Here is a 19,528-nt window from a genome sequence, read left to right as displayed (position 1 = left end):
AAAAGAGTGTTTCTGCCCAGCTTCCACCTTTCTTGTCTGGTTTCCTTGTATTTCAGGGCATCAAAACTCCAATGAGAGGCTGAAAAGCATGGGCAGGAACTCAAGACATTTCCTGGTAGGAAGAGACACTGATTTTCTAGGTCAGATTTCTCAGCTAGCCGTTGCAATAAGGGGATTCACGGCATTTGTTTTTAATTCATATGATTCTAATGAAGGATTTTCCCACCACTCATCACCTCCCTGTTTTTTCATCAGTCCCTCCAGCTGCAAAGGTCATCAGGATCTCATATGTTGATCTATCTTAGAACCATTTATCATTGGTTGGGCATTCCATTGTGGCAAATGCGCACAGAGAAACCATACTGTAATAATGGAAATATGGAGGGCCTGTGTTAGATATTCTGAACCCATTTGGGATGTGGGGAAATGAGCACTAACCCAGAATTCCACAGCGAGGGGCGGGGCTGCTCCAAACCCCATTCCCTTGAGGGTCACTTGTGCAGCGGATGGTGCTCTCCCCAATGAGGTCGAAGGTCATCCCTCTGTCTGGGTGGGGGTCACATGTGTAAGTTACAGCTTTTCCAAAGGGAAAGACTTCCAGAGGTTTTCCTGTGTGTCTCCCATTAGGAATAACTGGAGGACTTGGACAAAAGATTTCTGGAAAAAAGACAAAAGCCCTAAGTTTCATTCAGGAGTTTCCCCAGAGGTATTCTGCAATTACAGGGTGCTATGATTGTTGTTGCTGAAAATATGCTAATGAGGTGACAGTAGACATTAGGACTTCGAAGAGTTGGATTAAATGAGATGTCATTGAAAGTGTATTGCAAAGTACAAAAGAGATTTTTCTATCCTGAATCTTCCAGATAGTAACGGTTCCTGGACAATAGAAACGTTACAACTTTAATGAAGTAGCAAAACATTTGAAGAAGAAAAATAACCATTTTGATGGGTTACTCATTCATTTAGTCAATATTTATTAATTGAGCACTTGTCCTGTGTCAGCCACTCATCAGGATCCTGGGGATGCAGTGCTGAGGAAGGAGCCTACATTCTTGGGAAATATTTCTCAAATGCATATATGTGTGCTAATCATCTTAAATAGGTGAAACCTTCCACTGATTACTTATTGATACTGATCATCAATCTCTGTGATAACAATAGCCCTGTCACAGTGAACTGAAACGTAGTCAGGCCATTATAAAAAACTCCAAATGGATTCAGATTGCTTTGCTTTTGAAAATGTCTGTGTCTGTTGATGATTAATTTTCTCTTTTTACGTTCTGGGTCAGGTTTCAAGTTGTTACTCCTTTCTAGCATCTGCTGATTTGTTTAGAACAGTCTCTCCCTCATTTCTAATTGGCGTTTTTCGTTAGAACTGGAATTTGGAAGAAGCTACTTTAACTAGCAAGAGTTATGAAAAATAAGAGAAATCTTGAGTAGTCAATCAATGAGTTTTAATGCATAGTAGTAGAACAGACATTTGTCATGCTGCTTCAAGGAGCACTGGATTACTTAGACAGCAAGAATCTCTATATAAGTTTTGTTCTTACAAAATTTTCCTCTAAAAAGCACTGTAAGATGTCCAAGTATATTTCTAAGAACATAAACATTTTAGTAAAATTTCATGGTCTTCTAAAGAAACATGTTTTCCAATTGTTAGAATCAAGAAATGAAGCAAAGTTCTATCTACCATTGGGGAAATTACAAATAGTTAGACTCGGAGAAATCAGTAGTCTACTGATTATTGAACATATGGGGCTCTTTTTTTCAAAAATGAACTTATTATTTATGAATCTCTCAGCATAAATGACTTAGGTACATGTTTTGAGAATTTAAGGAGTCTCCAACTGCTCGCCCTGTCTAATGTTGCATCCCACTTTTCCCTCATTCCTCAGTGCTTTGCTCTATTATCTTCATAGCATTGAATTTATTTTTTTTCTTGTCCCTCTCCCCACCTGAGGAGAAACAACACGGGGACAGGGAATTCATTCGTCTTGATCATTGATAAAACTCCAGTGGCTAGATGAACATCAGGCACAAAGTACGTGATCAATAAATATTATTAAATAAAGGCATGTTTAATATTTGTGTATTATCAAATACATACAAAAATTGTAGACTGACTGCACCTGATGGAAGTACAAAATGAAAAAGAAAGAAGGGAGGAAGAAAGGAAGAGAAAAAAAGAAAGAAAAGAGAGAAACAAAGTAAATTGTTAAAGCTTCACATTATCTGATCTCTCCTGAAACTCCTAGAAGCACACTACCGTAGGCTTTATTGCGGTAGAACACAGAATATAGAAGGACAGAGACAGATCAGATGATTCCAAAGACAGGTGATGTACACATTGATTCACAACCAAACAGTATTAAAATAAGCAATTTTCAAATCAATAATTCGGACTAGAAAATTGAAGAACCACATTAGGGGAGGTCATGGGTCAAATACTGAACAGATGAAGGGGAGAGACTGGCCTGAAATGTTACTCCTATTACTCACGTTCACACACTGGAACACTGCTATTCCAAAGGCTTTCCATTCCAGCCAAGACACAGTAACTAGCAGAGCTGCCTTTTAATTGAAATCTAAAGGAGAAAATAGGAGTGAATAGTGAGCTGCTTCAGCCAAGAGGACTCTTGGTTCACAATCTAAGGCCCAGCCCCAAATCTCAGGATTTTGAGGACCTGAGGCCAGCAGGTGGCAGAGTTGCACAGGCTACGTTATTCTGGAAGCTCACAGTCTCCAGAAGGGAGCAATATAGAATGGCAAAATGCAGTAACTTGGTCACATGACAGTCCTGCTTGAATTGAAAAAGGTGGTCATGACATGGGAACCATCTCCTTGACCCAGGACCCAGGCTTGGAGTTTCACTGATTACTCCATGATAACCTGATAAATCACTCATTGTCATTACTAGAAACCCAGTCTTCTAATGCAATGCCTTCCTAACTCTGATGCTGGAACAGCAAGTAAACAGCTCCCAGTTTGTAAAACAGCTCCCAGTTTGGAAAAGTGGGAAATAGCTGGCGAAAGAACAGAGAGTGTCCTTTCATCTCCGCATCTGTGATGGCGTGAAGAAGGCTCACAAGGGCAGTTTGGGCTGCTGAAGAGTAAGCGTGAATATTCTAGGGGAAAAAGGAAAGAAGAGAGGACTGGATTTCTGTATGCAATCGTTGAAAATTCTCAGTTTCTGTTGGGCCCTGATGCCCTTCTAACTCTTACTGGGTGCTGGCATTTGGAGGCTGCCAAGATTCTGTGGAACATTTTGGGATCAGGTGCTTTGTTGCCCATGCTGGTCAGCTCCCGTGTAGAGATGTGCACCCTGTGCATCTGTGAAGAGCACTAGATGGACATAAACAAGGTAATGACCTTGCCGGAAATAGCAGCAGCCATCAGGACCCCAGCTCAGAGCCCAGAGCCCATGAATAGCCAGATTATATGTGACTGAATTTTTTCAAAATGTTGATTTTTACATTTTCATTCCTATTACAAATTTCACTATAGATGGTTTAAAGAATTTACTGAAATGATTCTTAAATGATCCCAGTTATTAAGAATTAGCTTTTTGTTACTTGCAGTTTTTTTCTGGGACTCTCTAAATTACTCATGTTCTTTTTCGCCTGTAAAACATGATTTATTTTTCTTGAGACGGAGTTTCACTCTTGTTGTCCACACTGGATTGCAATGGTGCCATCGTGGCTCACTGCAAACTCTGCCTCCCAGGTTCAAGTGATTCTCGTGCCTCAGTAGCTGGGATTACAGGCACATGCCACCAAGCCCAGTTACCTTTTGTATTTTTAGTAGAGACGGGGTTTCACCATGTTGGCCAGGCTGGTCTCCAACTCCTGTCTTCAGGTGATCTGCTCGCCTCAGATCAACCTCCCAAAGGTGCTGGGATTACAGGCATGAGCCACCGTGCCTGGCTGATATTTTCTACTTAATGTGTTACCCATATATTCATAACCAGTAGTTATACTTGCCTTTGAACTTGCCAGTTAATATATGTTCCAGTTTCCTCTTCATATCTCATGTTATTAGTTCTGTGCATTTCTTTCCTTTCTTCCTATGTATACTTTGGGAAGTTCATCTCTCTGAATGTGTGTGTGTGTGTGTGTGTGTGTGTGTGTGTGTGTGTGTGTCTTTCTTTTAAGCCAAACCAAATCTCCCCTTTTAAAACTAATTCCCAGCCCCATTTTCAATGTCCAGTAGGTCAGGCAAGCTCACACTCACCCTTCATCACAAACAAAATCCACTTTTGCTCCAAGCTGGAGACTACGTGGAAATAGCACACGACCATTAGGAAGTTGGCCCAGGGAGTCATCACAGGATTTCACTGGAGTAAAAGAAAAATGAACAGAAAATATTGGCATGTGGAGAATAAAGACGCAAGCTAAAAATATCAAGCCAGACAAGAGTCTAGGCACCTTCACATCTGGGGGCTGCAGGGCTCCAGTCTCCCTGGGGTGTACAGCGCAGAGACGCAGCCCCTCTGAGGTCATAGCCGGGCTCACAGATGTAGAACACTTCCTGCCCAGGCTGAAAGATGTCCTTGTCCCTTTGGGTACGCTCACCATGCAGGACATCTGGAGGTGACTGACATACTGGGGAGAGAGAAACAAAGTATTGCTAATTTTCTCAATGTTAAACTGGCCAAGGGAATAATAATTACAAATCTATATATAATAATAAAGTTAAGATAAGAGCTTTATTATATTGATAACAAACTAAATACACAGGGCAAGGAAGATGTCTTGCCATCAGTCATAGAACTGACACATTGCAGAACTGTGACTAAAACAGAGGTATCCTCAATTCATTGCTTTTCATCTGAAGTATGCAACTAACATTCCGCAATGGACAGTTCCTTGTAGAATGCTTCCAATTACTGTTCACCCAGTACAAAATTGGGAGGAATGATGGCTTTTTATATCTTCATACTTCCTTTCTAGAAACGCATCACCAATTTAGTCTTGCATTTTAGGCAATAAAGGAGTGCCCCTGCCCATGTCTTGTCTAATAGGTCCCTCTGTCACCTATCACACCAGTGCAACAAACAGCGTCCATATATCTACTCTCATCTCCTGTCAAGGCTTCTCTCAGCGGCCACCTGACATAAGGTGGTAATGAACTATGGGCCTCTCTTCACGCTACGAAGCAAGGTGCTGTCCAGTCATTCATTTCACTATGGTGAGAAGGTGGGCAACTGTTGAACAAAATCTAAAAGACCTACTGTCACCATAATGAGAGTGTATATTTCAGGCAACATATTGTAATAGTAGCACTGGCTCTCTCTTAATATAGTTGATCTGATCTTGGGAAGTCAGAACACATTTGTGTCTCAACTAAATTACATAAAACTGTTATAAAATGGAAAAAATAATTTCAGTTTGGCTTTGAGCAGACAAGTTCCCTTTTCTGGACTTCAGCTTTCTCAAGCATCTGGGGGATTGGACTAGAAAAACAACTTTTTTAAAGAGTATGTAAATACTCTGATGCTGTAATGTCCATTTTCAGGACTCATCACACAGTGTTTCCCTTGACTAATCAATGCTTGGTGATGTAATATTGAGGTGCTGTGCTGGTTAAATTTCTGTTGGTCCCCAGCCTCACACTTCTGCACTGTCTTTCGACTGCTAGCAATGGAAGCCTTAAAACTACAATCGTGAATGAACTGATGAACACGGCCGAATAGGAACAGCTCCAGTCTCCAACTCCCAGTGCGAGTGACACAGAAGACAGGTGATTTCTGCATTTTCAACTGAGGTACTGGGTTCATCTCACTAGGGAGTGCAGGACAATCGGTGCTGGTCAGCTGCTGCCGCCCCTGCAGCGAGAGCTGAAGCAGGGCGAGGCATCGCCTCACCTGGGAAGCGCAAGGGGGAAGGGAATCCCTTTTCCTAGCCAGTGGAACTGAGACACACAACACCTGGAAAATCGGGTAACTCCCATCCCAATACCACGCTTTACCAAGGATCTTAGCAAACGGGCACACCAGGAGATTATATCCCTCACCTGGCCGGGAGGGTCCCACGCCCACGGAGCCTCCCTCATTGCTAGCACAGCAGTCTGTGATCTACCGGCAAGGCAGCAGCGAGGCTGGGGGAGGGGCACCCGCCATTGCTGAGGCTTAAGTAGGTACACAAAGCCGCTGGGAAGCTTGAACTGGGTGGAGCTCACAGCAGCTCAAGGAGTCCTGCCTGTCTCTGTAGACTCCACCTCTGGGGACAGGGCACAGCTAAACAACAACAACAGCAACAACAACAACAACAACAATAAAAAAAAAGCAGCTGAAACTTCCGCAGACGCAAACGACTCTGTCTGACAGCTTTGAAGAGAGCAGTGGATCTCCCAACAGGGAGGCTGAGATCTGAGAACGGACAGACTGCCTACTCAAGTGGGTCCCTAACCCCTGAGTAGCCTAACTGGGAGACATCCCCCACTAGGGGCAGACCGACACCCCACACCTCACACGGTGGAGTACACCCCTGAGAGGAAGCTTCCAAAGCAAGAATCAGACAGGTACACTTGCTGTTCAGCAATATTCTGTCTTCTGCAGCCTCTGCTGCTGATACCCAGGCAAACAGGGTCTAGAGTGGACCTCAAGCAATCTCCAACAGACCTACAGCTGAGGGTCCTGACTGTTAGAAAGAAAACTAACAAACAGGAAGGACACCCACACCAAAACCCCATTAGTATGTCACCATCATCAAAGACCAGAGGCAGATAAAACCACAAAGATGGGGAAAAAGCAGGGCAGAAAAGCTGGAAATTCAAAAAATAAGAGTGCATCTCCCCCTGCAAAGGAATGCAGCTCATCACTACCAATGGATCAAAGCTGGGCGGAGAATGACTTTGACGAGATGAGAGAAAAAGCCTCCAGTCCCTCAAACTTCTCAGAGCTAAAGGAGGAATTACATACCCAGCGCAAAGAAACTAAAAGTCTTGAAAAAAGAGTGGAAGAATTGATAACTAGAATAATTAATGCAGAGAAGGCCATAAACGAACTGACAGAGATGAAAACCATGACATGAGAAATACATGACAAATGCACAAGCTTCAGTAACCGACTCGATCAACTGGAAGAAAGAGTATCAGCGATTGAGGATCAAATGAATGAAATGAAGCGAGAAGAGAAACCTAAAGAAAAAAGAAGAAAAAGAAATGAACTAAGCCTGCAAGAAGTATGGGATTATGTAAAAAGACCAAATCTACGTCTGATTGGGGTGCCTGAAAGTGAGGGGGAAAATGGAACCAAGTTGAAAAACACTCTTCAGATATCATCCAGGAGAACTTCCCCAACCTAGTAGGGCAGGCCAACATTCAAATCCAGGAAATACAGAGAACGCCACAAAGATACTCCTCGAGAAGAGCAACTCCAAGACACATAATTGCCAGATTCACTAAAGTTGAAATGAAGGAAAAAATCTTAAGGGCAGCCAGAGAGAAAGGTCGGGTTACCCACAAAGGGAAGCCCATCAGACTAACAGCAGATCTTTTGGCAGAAACTCTACAAGCCAGAAGAGAGTGGGGGCCAATATTCAACATTCTTAAAGAAAATAATTTTAAGCCTAGAGTTTCATATCCAGCCAAACTAAGTTTCATAAGTGAAGGAGAAATAAAATCCTTTACAGATAAGCAAATGCTGAGAGATTTTGTCACCACTAGGCCTGCCTTACAAGAGACCCTGAAGGAAGCAATAAACATGGAAAGGAACAACCGGAACCTGCCATTGCAAAAACATGCCAAAATGTAAAGGCCATCGAGGCTAGGAAGAAACTGCATCAACTAACGAGCAAAATAACCAGTTAATATCATAATGGCAGGATCAAGTTCACACATAACAATATTAACCTTAAATGTAAATGGACTAAATGCTCCAATTAAAAGACAGACTGGCAAATTGGATAAAGAGTCAAGACCCATCAGTTTGCTGTATTCAGGAGACCCATCTCACATGCAGAAACATACATAGGCTCAAAATAAAGGGATGGAGGAAGATCTACCAAGCAAATGGAGAACAAAAGAAAGCAGGGGTTGCAATACTAGTCTCTGATAAAACAGACTTTAAACCATCAAAGATCAAAAGAGACAAAGAAGGCCATTACATAATGGTAAAGAGATCAATTCAACAGGAAGAGCTAACTATCCTAAATATATATGCACCCAATACAGGAGCACCCAGATTCATAAAGCAAGTCCTTAGAGACTTACAAAGAGACTTAGACTCCCATACAATAATAATGGGAGACTTCAACACCCCACTGTCAACATTAGACAGATCAATGAGGCAGAAAGTTAACAAGGATATCCAGGAATTGAACTCATCTCTGCAGCAAGCAGACCTAATAGACATCTACAGAACTCTCCACCCCAAATCAACAGAATATACATTCTATTCAGCACCACATCACACTTATTCCAAAATTGACCACATAATTGGAAGTAAAGCACTCCTCAGCAAATGTACAAGAACAGAAATTATAACAAACTGTCTCTCAGACCACAGTGCAATCAAACTAGAACTCAGGACTAAGAAACTCAATCAAAACCACTCAACTACATGGAAACTGAATAACCTGCTCCTGAATGACTACTGGGTACATAACGAAATGAAGACAGAAATAAAGATGTTGTTTGAAACCAGTGAGAACAAAGATGCAACATACGAGAATCTCTGGGACACATTTAAAGCAGTGTGTAGAGGGAAATTTATAGCACTAAATGCCCACAAGAGAAAGCTGGAAAGATCTAAAATTGACACTCTAACATCACAATTAAAAGAACTACAGAAGCAAGAGCAAACACATTCAAAAGCTAGCAGAAGACAAGAAATAACTAAGATCAGAGCAGAACTGAAGGAGATAGAGACAAAAAACCCTCCAAAAAAATCAATGAATCCAGGAGTTGGTTTTTTGAAAAGATCAACAAAATTGATAGACCACTAGCAAGACTAATAAAGAAGAAAAGAGAGAAGAATTAAATAGATGCAATAAAAAATGATAAAGGGGATATCACCACCGACCCCACAGAAATAGAAACTACCATCAGAGAATATTATAAACACCTCTATGCAAATAAACTGGAAAATCTAGAAGAAATGGATAATTTCCTGGACACTTACACTCTCCCAAGACTAAACCAGGAAGAAGCTGAATTCCTGAATAGACCAATAGCAGGCTCTGAAATCAAGGCAATAATTAATAGCCTACCAACCAAAAAAAGTCCAGGACCAGATGGATTCACAGCTGAATTCTACCAGAGGTACAAGGAGGAGCTGGTACCATTCCTTCTGAAACCATTCCAATCAATAGAAAAAGAGGGAATCCTCCCTAACTCATTTTATGAGGCCAACATCATCCTGATACCAAAGCCTGGCAGAGACACAACAAAAAAAGAGAATTTTAGACCAATATCCCTGATGAACATCGATGCAAAAATCCTCAATAAAATACTGGCAAACCGGATCCAGCAGCACATCAAAAAGCTTATCCACCATGATCAAGTGGGCTTCATTCCTGGGATGCAAGGCTGGTTCAACATATGCAAATCAATAAACGTAATACAATATATAAACAGAACCAAAGACAAAAACCACATGATTATCTCAATAGATGCAGAAAAGGCCTTTGACAAAATTCAACAGCCCTTCATGCTAAAAACTCTCAATAAATTTGGTATTGATGGAACGTATCTCAAAATAATAAGAGCTATTTATGACAAACCCACAGCCAATATCATACTGAATGGGCAAAAACTGGAAAAATTCCCTTTGAAAACTGGCACAAGACAGGGATGCCCTCTCTCACCACTCTTATTCAACATAGTGTTGGAAGTTCTGGCTAGGGCAATCAGGCAAGAGAAAGAAATAAAGGGTATTCAGCTGGAAAAGAAGAAGTCAAATTGTCCCTGTTTGCAGATGACATGATTGTATATTTAGAAAACCCCATTGTCTCAGCCCAAAATCTCCTTAAGCTGATAAGCAACTTCAGCAAAGTCTCAGGATACAAAATTAATGTGCAAAAATCACAAGCATTCTTATACACCAGTAACAGACAAACAGAGAGCCAAATCATGAATGAACTTCCATTCACGATTGCTTCAAAGAGAATAAAATACCTAGGAATCCAACTTACAAGGGATGTAAAGGACCTCTTCAAGGAGGACTACAAACCACTGCTCAGTGAAATCAAAGAGGACACAAACAAATGGAAGAACATACCATGCTCATGGATAGGAAGAATCAATATCATAAAAATGGCCATACTGCCCAAGGTAATTTATAGATTCAATGCCATCCCCATCAAGCTACCAATGAGTTTCTTCACAGAATTGGAAAAAACTGCTTTAAAGTTCATATGGAACCAAAAAAGAGCCCGCATTGCCAAGACAATCCTAAGTCAAAAGAACAAAGCTGGAGGCATCACGCTACCTGACTTCAAACTATACTACAAGGCTACGGTAACCAAAACAGCATGGTACTAGTACCAAAACAGAGATATAGACCAATGGAACAGAACAGAGTCCTCAGAAATAATACCATACATCTGCAGCCATCTGATCTTTGACAAACCTGAGAAAAACAAGCAATGGGGAAAGGATTCCCTATTTAATAAATGGTGCTGGGAAAATTGGCTAGCCATAAGTAGAAAGCTGAAACTGGATCCTTTCCTTACTCCTTATACAAAAATTAATTCAAGATGGATTAAAGACTTGAATGTAAGACCTAATACCATAAAAACCCTAAAAGAAAACCTAGGTAATACCATTCAGGTCATAGGCATGAGCAAGGACTTCATGTCTAAAACACCAAAAGCAATGGCAACAAAAGCCAAAATTGACAAATGGGATCTAATTAAACTAAAGAGCTTCTGTACAGCAAAAGAAACTACCATCAGAGTGAACAGGCAACCTACAGAATGGGAGAAAATTTTTGCAATCTACCCATTTGACAAAGGGCTAATATCCAGAACCTACAAAGAACTCAGACAAATTTACAAGAAAAAAAACAAACAACCCCATCAAAATGTGGGCAAAGGATATGAACAGACATTTCTCAAAAGAAGACATGCATACAGCCAACAGACACATGAAAAAATGCTCATCATCACTGGCCATCAGAGAAATGCAAATCAAAACCACAATGAGATACCATCTCACACCAGTTAGAATGGCAATCATTAAAAAGTCAGGAAACAACAGGTGTTGGAGAGGATGTGGAGAAATAGGAACACTTTTACACTGTTGGTGGGATTGTAAACTAGTTCAACCATTATGGAAAAAAGTATGGCGATTCCTCAAGGATCTAGAACTAGAAGTTCCAAATGACCCAGCCATCCCATTACTGGGTATATACCCAAAGGATTATAAATCATGCTGCTATAAAGACACATGCACATGTATGTTTATTGCGGCACTATTCACAATAGCAAAGACTTGGACCCAAATGTCCATCAGTGACAGACTGGATTAAGAAAATGTAGCACATATACACCATAGATTACTATGCAGCCATAAAAAAGGATGAGTTTGTTTCCTTTGTAGGGACATGGATGCAGCTGGAAACCATCATTCTCTGCAAGCTATCGCAAGAACAGAAAACCAAACACCGCGTGTTCTCACTCATAGGTGGGAACTGAACAATGAGATCACTTGGACTCAGGAAGGGGAACATCACACATTGGGGCCTATCATGGGGAGGGGGGAGATCGGAGGGATTGCATTGGGAGATATAGCTGATGTAAATGACGAGTTCATGGGTGCTGACGAGTTGATGGGTGCAGCACACCAACATGGCACAAGTATACATATGTAAGAAACCTGCACGTTATGCACATGTACCCTAGAACTTAAAGTATAATAATAATAAATAAATAAATAAATAAATTACAATGAAATACCAAAAAACAAAACAAAACAAAAAACTACAATCGTTCATCTTCCTTGATAACTGGGCTCTGGTTAGGTTCTGCCAGTTGGAGTCATATATACCAAATTAAAAGGGAGGATGATAGCAGAATCTGTTCTACTTCTAGAGGTGGCAGTGGCAGTACAGATGGCTTCAGTGAGCAGTTACAGCTTCAATTCTAGCCATGCCAATGACTTTGGCTCCAGCAATATCAGCTGCATTCTGGCAGCAGTGGTGGCTCCTGCAGCATTAGCAGCTTTCAGGGAGCTGCCTGCTCAGTGGGAGGGGCTGGCCATTTCAGCATCAGTACAGGCTCCTGTGCTCTAGACTGGCAGCCACCGTAGCTCCCTGATCTCTGGTAACTCTGCCTTCGTCTTATTGCTTTTCCTGCCCTTCTAACATCTTTGTGACCTATTAGCTGTGATATGGTTTGGCTCTGTGTCCCCACCCAAATCTCATGTCAAATTGTAATCCCCAGTGTTGGAGGAGGAGCCTGGCGGGAGGTGACTGGATCATGGAGGTGGTTTCTAATGGTTTAGCACCATCACCCTAGTGCTGTCCTGTGATAGAGTTCTCTCGAGATCTGCTTATTTAGAAGTGTGTAGCACCTCTACCTTGCTCTCTCTCTCTCTCCTGCCAACCATATGAAGATATAGGTGCTTCTTCTTTGCCTTCCACCATGATTGTAACTTTCCTGAGGTGTCCCTAGCCATGCCTCCCGTACAGCCTACAGAACTCTGAGTCAATTAAACCTCTTTTCTTTATAAATTACCCAGTCTCAAGTAGTTCTTTACAGGAATGTGAGAACAGACTAATACAACCTGCATGAAATCCCTCCCTCCTGGAAAGTATCTAGAGTAAGTTTTGATTGCATGACTGGATGCTGATTAGCAAAGCCAAGACTTGGAGTGAGGCGGGCTTGCATTCGAGTTTTGTCTGCAAGTTAGTATCTTAGAAAGTTATCTGATCTCTCTAAGGCACATATTCTCTGTAAAACATCAAGACCTGGCGTGGTGGCTCATGCCTATAATCCCAGGACTTCGGGAGGCCAAGATGGGTGGATTGCTTGAGCTGAGGAGTTTGAGACCAGCTTGGCCAACATGGTGAGACTCTATCTGTACAAAAAAACATAAAAATCTTAACCAGGCATGGTGGCATGCACCGATACTCCTAGCTATGTGGGAGACTCAGGCAGGAGAATTGCTTGACCCAGGGAGGCAGAGGTTGAAGTAAGCCATGATCACACCACTGCAGCCCAACCCGAGTGACAGAGCAAGACAGTATCTCAGGCAAAACAAAACAGACAAACATAGAACAACTGGTAACTACCTAATAACTTTGTTTTAAGGATTACAATTCACATGTAGCCTGTATCATAGTGCCTGGCCAGAGGAATCACTCATTTTGTATCAACAATTATTATACTCAAAAGTAATTGACAGATCTGTTTATAAGAACCCCAAAGAAACATCATATTCCTTGCCCAGGTTGAGCTTTGTACTCAATTTCAGCACATGTGTATGTACACACACCTTCTGAATTTCACCTTCACTATCTAGAAAATTTGCTCCCTGACCCTGCTCAGTACACATCCCTCCCCCTGAACAAATACCGATCACCTGATCCAACAGCAACTCATGTCATTTGCAGGGCCCTTCTAGGCCTCAGTCAGACTCACCCCTGGAGCAGCTTGGTAACTCTGGCTCCCATTTGTTCAGGGCCTGGCATTGCACACGGCGGGGTCCTTTCATGACAAAGCCAGGCTGACACCTAAACTCCACAACTTCATTTAAGGAAAATAAGCTTCTGTTGACAGACACCAATATTCCATTTTCCACATTTGGAGGCGTGCATTTGTTAGGTATAATGCACTGAGGGGCCGGCCCGCTCCAGATGCCCACTTGGCCATCTTTGCTGGTGCAGTATATGGAGGGCTCACCCACGAGCTCAAACAGCTTTTTCCTTCCGCTTCCAAGATTGCAGCGGTAGGTCACCACAGATCCGTAGTGAAAATACTCTCTGTTGGTGCTAATGAAATCTCCATTGGCGATGGCTGGGGGTAGCCCACAAGGAATTCCTGGAAAAGGAGACAGCAAGTTAACCAAAACAAAACCTTGGGACAGAGTCTTGCTGTCACCCAGGCTGGAGTGCAGTGGCATGATCACAGCTCACTGCAGCATCCACTTCCGAGGTCCAGCAATCCTCCCACCTCAACCTCCTGAGCAGCTGGGATCACAGGCATGCACCACTGTGTCTGGTTTATTTTTATGTTTTTAGTAGAGATGGGGTTTGGCCATTTTGGGCAGGTTAGTCTTGAACTCCTGGCCTCGAGCAATCTGCCTGCCTCGGTCTTTCAAAGTGCTGGGATTATAAGCGTGAGCCACCGCATCCAGCCTGGTTTCTTAAAATTATACTTTATTGTAAATTTTGCTGACAGTTTTTTAAATTCCAAAATACCAGAAGTAAATACTGACAATATTATTCTCATCTAATATTTGCTAATGTACAGACATGTTCTTACAGTTGTAAAATATTATGAGTTCTGCTCTACTCAGTTAACCTTATTTCACTAAATGTGTCCATATATTATTAGAGTCCACTTCTAGTTTTTTTTTTTCTTTTTTGAACAGAGTTTCACTCTGTTCCCCAGGCTGGAGTGCAGTGGCATGATCTTGGCTCACTGCAAACCCCGCCTCCCAGGTTTAAGCGATTTTCCAGCCTCAGCCTCCTGAGTAGCTAGGATTAGAGGCATGCAGCACCACACATGGCTAACTTTTGTATTTTTAGTAGAGATGGAGTTTCACCATATTGGCAAGGCTGGTCTCAAACTCCTGACCTCAAGTGATCTGCAAACCTCAGCCTCCCAATATACTGGGATTACAGGCATGAGCCACTGTGCCTAGCCTATAGTCTATGTTTTTGTTTCTCCTGCTAAATGAGAATTTAACTATGTTATCTCACCATTATTAATTTGGTTCTCTCTCTATAGAAGGCATTTGCCTTTGTGGTATTGGATGTTAATATAATAAAGCATATAGCATAGCATTTTTTTTGAGACAGGGTCTAGCTCTGCTGCCCAGACTGAAGTGCAGTGGCCAGATCATGGCTCACTGCAGCCTCAACCTCTCTGGCTCAAGCAATCCTCCCACGTCTCAGTCTCCCGAGTAGTTGGGACTATAGGCGTGTGCCACCATGCCCGTTTGGTTTTTGTATTTTTTTGCAGAGACAGGGTTTCACCATGTTATACAGGCTGGTCTCGAACTCCTGTACTCAAGCTATCTGCTCACCTAGTCCTCCCAAAGTGCTGGGATTACAAGTTTGAGTCACCACACATGGCTCAGTATAGCATCTTTATTAAATAGTAAGACCAAAAACTCTGGCAGGACTAATATAGACAAAGCACAAATATACAACATTACATATAATAAACATGATACTTACAGATTCAGAAGTAATAAAAAGAACTAGATACTTATCTACAGCCATACCACCCTGAATGTGCCCAATCTGGTCTAATCGTGGAAGAACTGAATACTGTGTCCTACTGTACTGTGGGGCAGTGCCAGTGACCTTCTACAAAGTTGGTTCCTACTTATCCTCCCACCAACTGGGTTTGAAATTGCTGATTTCCTCACATCGTCCCAAAACCCAGGATTATGTACATTTTATATTCCTTTTTAGCTTGCAATTGCTCATTCCCTTTGCTCCCCAAAATGTAGAAAGCTCATCTTCCAAACAACTCACAGGGAAGACGGCATGATCCTGTTTAGACGAAGAGTAAGAAGGAAGGAAGAGCTGCATGGCTTGAATATCCGATGTGATACTAAGAGCTTGCAGAGAGGATATAGGGTTTATTTCACTGACTTTGTATTTGTTGACTTCACTGAAGAAAATGCTCTTCAAACTGCGAGGTGTTCAACCAACAGAGGAGGAAATTGGGGGCTGTTTAAATGAGCTCAAGACTAGTTTAAAATAAATTAGACCTTGAGATAAGAAAAAAACAAAAACGCATTTCTAGGTGAAGGTGGAAGTTTGGGATGCTGTGAGCCATTCTAAGGATATGACTGGATTCTTCAAATATCAGAAGGATACCATTTCCAAGAGGCATGAGATTCATTCTTTGTGATTCTAGGAGGACAACTCTAGGATTAAACAGTGGGGTGAATGGGGAAAGAGACTTCAACTCACGTTGACAAATTGGTGGCTTCTTGCTCCAATGGGCAGTATTGCCTGAGATGACACATTCAGCAGATGAGTGACCAATGAGTCGGTGCCTAAAGGCAAACAGTGGAAAATAATTGTGCTGTACATGCCTCATCAACGTCCTCACAGCATGCATATGTGGCAAACCAGAAGGATTACAATGTAGGAAAAGTCTAAGGCCTAGCCTAAACTTTACCTGTTGTTCCCAGCTTTTCTAGTTCTTTTTCCCTTCTCTCACTATTGAAAGAAATATTTCTGCTCTAACTTCTCCTGGCCCATTTGCTTCTTCATATCTTGGCTTCATTGTGGACTGTACCCGGCACCAAAATAAAACAATTATTTTGTAGACCTGTTTGACTTTTTTTTCATAAATTCTATTTTCTCTAAATATTATTTCTGCCATTTTTTGTTTGCATTTTTCCTTATTTTGTGTGTGTGTGTGTGTGCATTATACGATGTCATCTTACTTGAGACATGTTTTTTGTGAATACATGATTTGTTGCTCTTGATCTTATCTGGGAGACTTTGTCTTTCAACAAGAAGATTAAATCACATGTATTGAGATAAATGATGTATTTGATTTGCTTTCATCATCGTTCTTTCACTGCCTTTTTCATTGATTTCACGATGCCCAATGACATTGATGAGGAGAAAGCAATGAATAAAATGACCTGACCCAACATGCGGGGGCTTATTTCTGGTGGAAGAGACAAATGCATTCCTTGCTATTCCTTTTCCTTCCCTCTCACTTACTATATGGAACAGATAGATTTAGCTGTTTTTAGTCATTCTAATAATTTAGAAATAAGCCTAATAGGTTTTCCAATGAGGAATTTCATTTTGTATGTGTGTACATATATTATACATATACACACGACACATATTAAAACCTATTTTCTCAATTTTAGAGTCAAACTCTATATACTCAGTCTACTCATCTTTAGTGTAATGTAAGTCTAGCCTACCTTTTACTGTCTCACATTTTCTAGTTTTATTGATACGTTCTATGAGTTTAGAGAGATTATTAATAAGTCATGATTACATTGCCAAGTTTTTGTGTGTATTTTTGTTGTTGTTGTTGTTGAGATTTCTTTTGGAATTCATCATTCTCCTTTTAGAAAATTTGCTTCTAAATTGCCTGGGAAACATACTTAAATGGTACAATTGTTGTGTCTTTGCTTATCCTTTAATGTGTACCTGAGGCTCTAGGTGTGAATATTAGCTTGGTGCAATAGAAATGCTACCTTATACCATTTAGTGTTGTACAGAATCAATGTGGTGTCAATACATTTATTTCTTTTGCGGGTACTATATTTTCATGTTTTATTTCTGGGATCTGAGTTTTTTTCTTTATCCCTGAAACACAGAAGTTTCCCTAGTGATGGCTAGGTATGGGCTTATTTGTTTACCCTTCTGGAATTTTTGTTACATGTATTTTGAATTCTGACACTGTGTTACATATGTCTTTCCTTCTTCATTTTTGGAGACAGGATCTCATTCTCTCATCCAGGCTGGAGTGCAGGGGTGCCATCATGGCTCACTGAAGCCTCAGCCTCCTGGGCTCAGGTGATCCTCCCACTTCAGTCTCCTGCCTAGTTGTGACTACAGGCACACACCACCACACCCAGCTAATTTTTATACTTTTTTGTAGAGATGGGGTTTTGCCATGTTGCCCAGGCTGGTCTCGAGCTCCTGGGCTCAAGTGATCCTCTTGTCTCAGCCTCTCAATGTGTTGGGATTACAGGTGTGAGCCACTGTGCCTGCCTGTCTTCTCCTTTTCAGCTTTCCCCGCTGCATTCAGGGAAAATTTGGTTAACTCCTCTTACTCTTCGCTTTAATTTTCTGCAATATTCATTGTGAGATATATATATGTAAGTATATGTATGTATATATATATCACATGTATGAAATGAAATATATAAACACACTGAATATATATATTCCTTCATGTACAAATTTTATGGCTAGTTTCACAGAAGTATTTGCACAGTTGAATCTTATTACAAATATGAAAAGGAGAGTGTTCAGAAAGTTTCCCTGGTTTCTTGGCAGTAAATCTCTTTGTAAAATTTCTCCTGATTTTTCAGACTGGTCTCTTTTACATGTATTTCCTGTTTCTAGTCATAAGCTCAATGGTTTTGTGCTGTATGCCTTAGAGAGGTTCCCCCCTTATTCAGCAATGCAAGATGAGGAGGGTACAGTCAGGAAATTTATCAATTGTATTTAAAAATGCTCCAAAAAAAAAAAAAAAGTAAAGGAGATACTGGATTTATTCTAATTTTACTTTGTCAGATTCTAGGTGCTATGGTCTGTGAGGCCTAGGCTGGCAAATATGCTGGACACCACAAGCTTCCTTTCAGTACTGGTTGCAGTGGCACAAACATATCCCCTACTCACTACCTGGCTTAGCTGTTCCCATGAAGAGTGAGCTTGGGGCAGAGCCTCCACTGTGTGCTGAGCAAGGCTGAGCACCAACAGCTGGGCCCTGCACTGTGAGCACCTGACGCTTGACATTTTCAAAGGGGCTCTGTTGCAGGTTGAATTGTGTCTCCCCCGGATATGTTGAAGTCTTAACCCCCAGTCCCTGTGGATGTGATCTTATTTGGAAATACAATCTTTGCAGATGCAATCAAGTTAAGATGAGGTCACTAAGGTACGCCCTAATCCAATATGCCTGGTGTCCTGATAAAAAGGGAAAACTTTGAACAGAAACATGCACAGAGAGGAGAACAGCATATGAGGACACAGACCCAGAGGGAAGATGGCCATGTGAGGACAGGGACAGAAGAAATTGGAGTTCCGCTGCCACACACCTAGGAAGGCCTGGGGCTCCAGAAGCTGGAAGATGCAATGAAGGATTCTACCCTACAGGATTCAGAGGGAGCATGGCCCTGCCAACACCTCGATTTTGGACTCCCATCCTCTAGAATAGAACTCCAAAAACTTCTGTTGTATTAAGCTGCCCATTTTGTGTTACAGACATTCCTCAAGGATATTGCAGGTTCAGTTCCAGAACACCACAATAAAACAAATATCACAACAGATGAGTCATATGAATTTTTTGATTTCTCAGTGAGTGTAAAAGTTGTGTTTGTACTATACGGTAGTCTATTAAATGTGAAATAGAATTATATCTGAAAAAAGTCATACTTTAAAAAATGGTTTATTGATAAAAAATGCTAAAGATTATCTGACCTTCAATCAGTCGTAATCTTTTTGCTGGTGGAGGGTCTTGCCTCAAGATTGATGGCTGCTGACTGCTCAGGGGGGTGGTTGCTGAAGGCTGGGGTGGCTGTGGCTATTTCTTAAGCTGAGACAACAATAAAGTTGCTGTATTGATTGACACTTCCTTTCACAAAAGATTTTTCTAGCATGCAATGCTATTTGATAACATTTTACCCTCTGAACTGCTTTCAAAAT

General features: G+C 41.4%; 1 protein-coding gene across 4 annotated transcripts in view; it reads right to left on the bottom strand.

The window, feature by feature from the left end:
• The window catches only part of CR1 (complement C3b/C4b receptor 1 (Knops blood group)), a 133,167-nt gene that overhangs the window by 74,536 nt on the left and 39,103 nt on the right, over window positions 1-19,528 (bottom strand). For 3 of the 4 annotated variants that reach the window (XM_065532037.2, XM_065532042.2, XM_074035148.1), the window contains exons 12-17: window positions 16,094-16,179; window positions 13,584-13,982; window positions 4,425-4,601; window positions 4,231-4,333; window positions 2,500-2,585; window positions 439-657 (exon numbers count right to left, since the gene is read on the bottom strand). In XM_065532037.2, coding sequence (XP_065388109.1) covers window positions 439-657; window positions 2,500-2,585; window positions 4,231-4,333; window positions 4,425-4,601; window positions 13,584-13,982; window positions 16,094-16,179 — 1,070 coding nt within the window. The remainder of the gene's footprint in view (window positions 1-438; window positions 658-2,499; window positions 2,586-4,230; window positions 4,334-4,424; window positions 4,602-13,583; window positions 13,983-16,093; window positions 16,180-19,528) is intronic. The other variant, XM_065532049.2, reaches the window with a different exon arrangement.

Source organism: Macaca fascicularis, chromosome 1, assembly GCF_037993035.2.
Source record: "Macaca fascicularis isolate 582-1 chromosome 1, T2T-MFA8v1.1".
Classification (NCBI taxonomy): domain Eukaryota; kingdom Metazoa; phylum Chordata; class Mammalia; order Primates; family Cercopithecidae; genus Macaca; species Macaca fascicularis.
The sequence above is the reverse complement of the archived record's forward strand: the minus strand, read 5'-3'. Positions and strand labels throughout refer to the sequence as shown.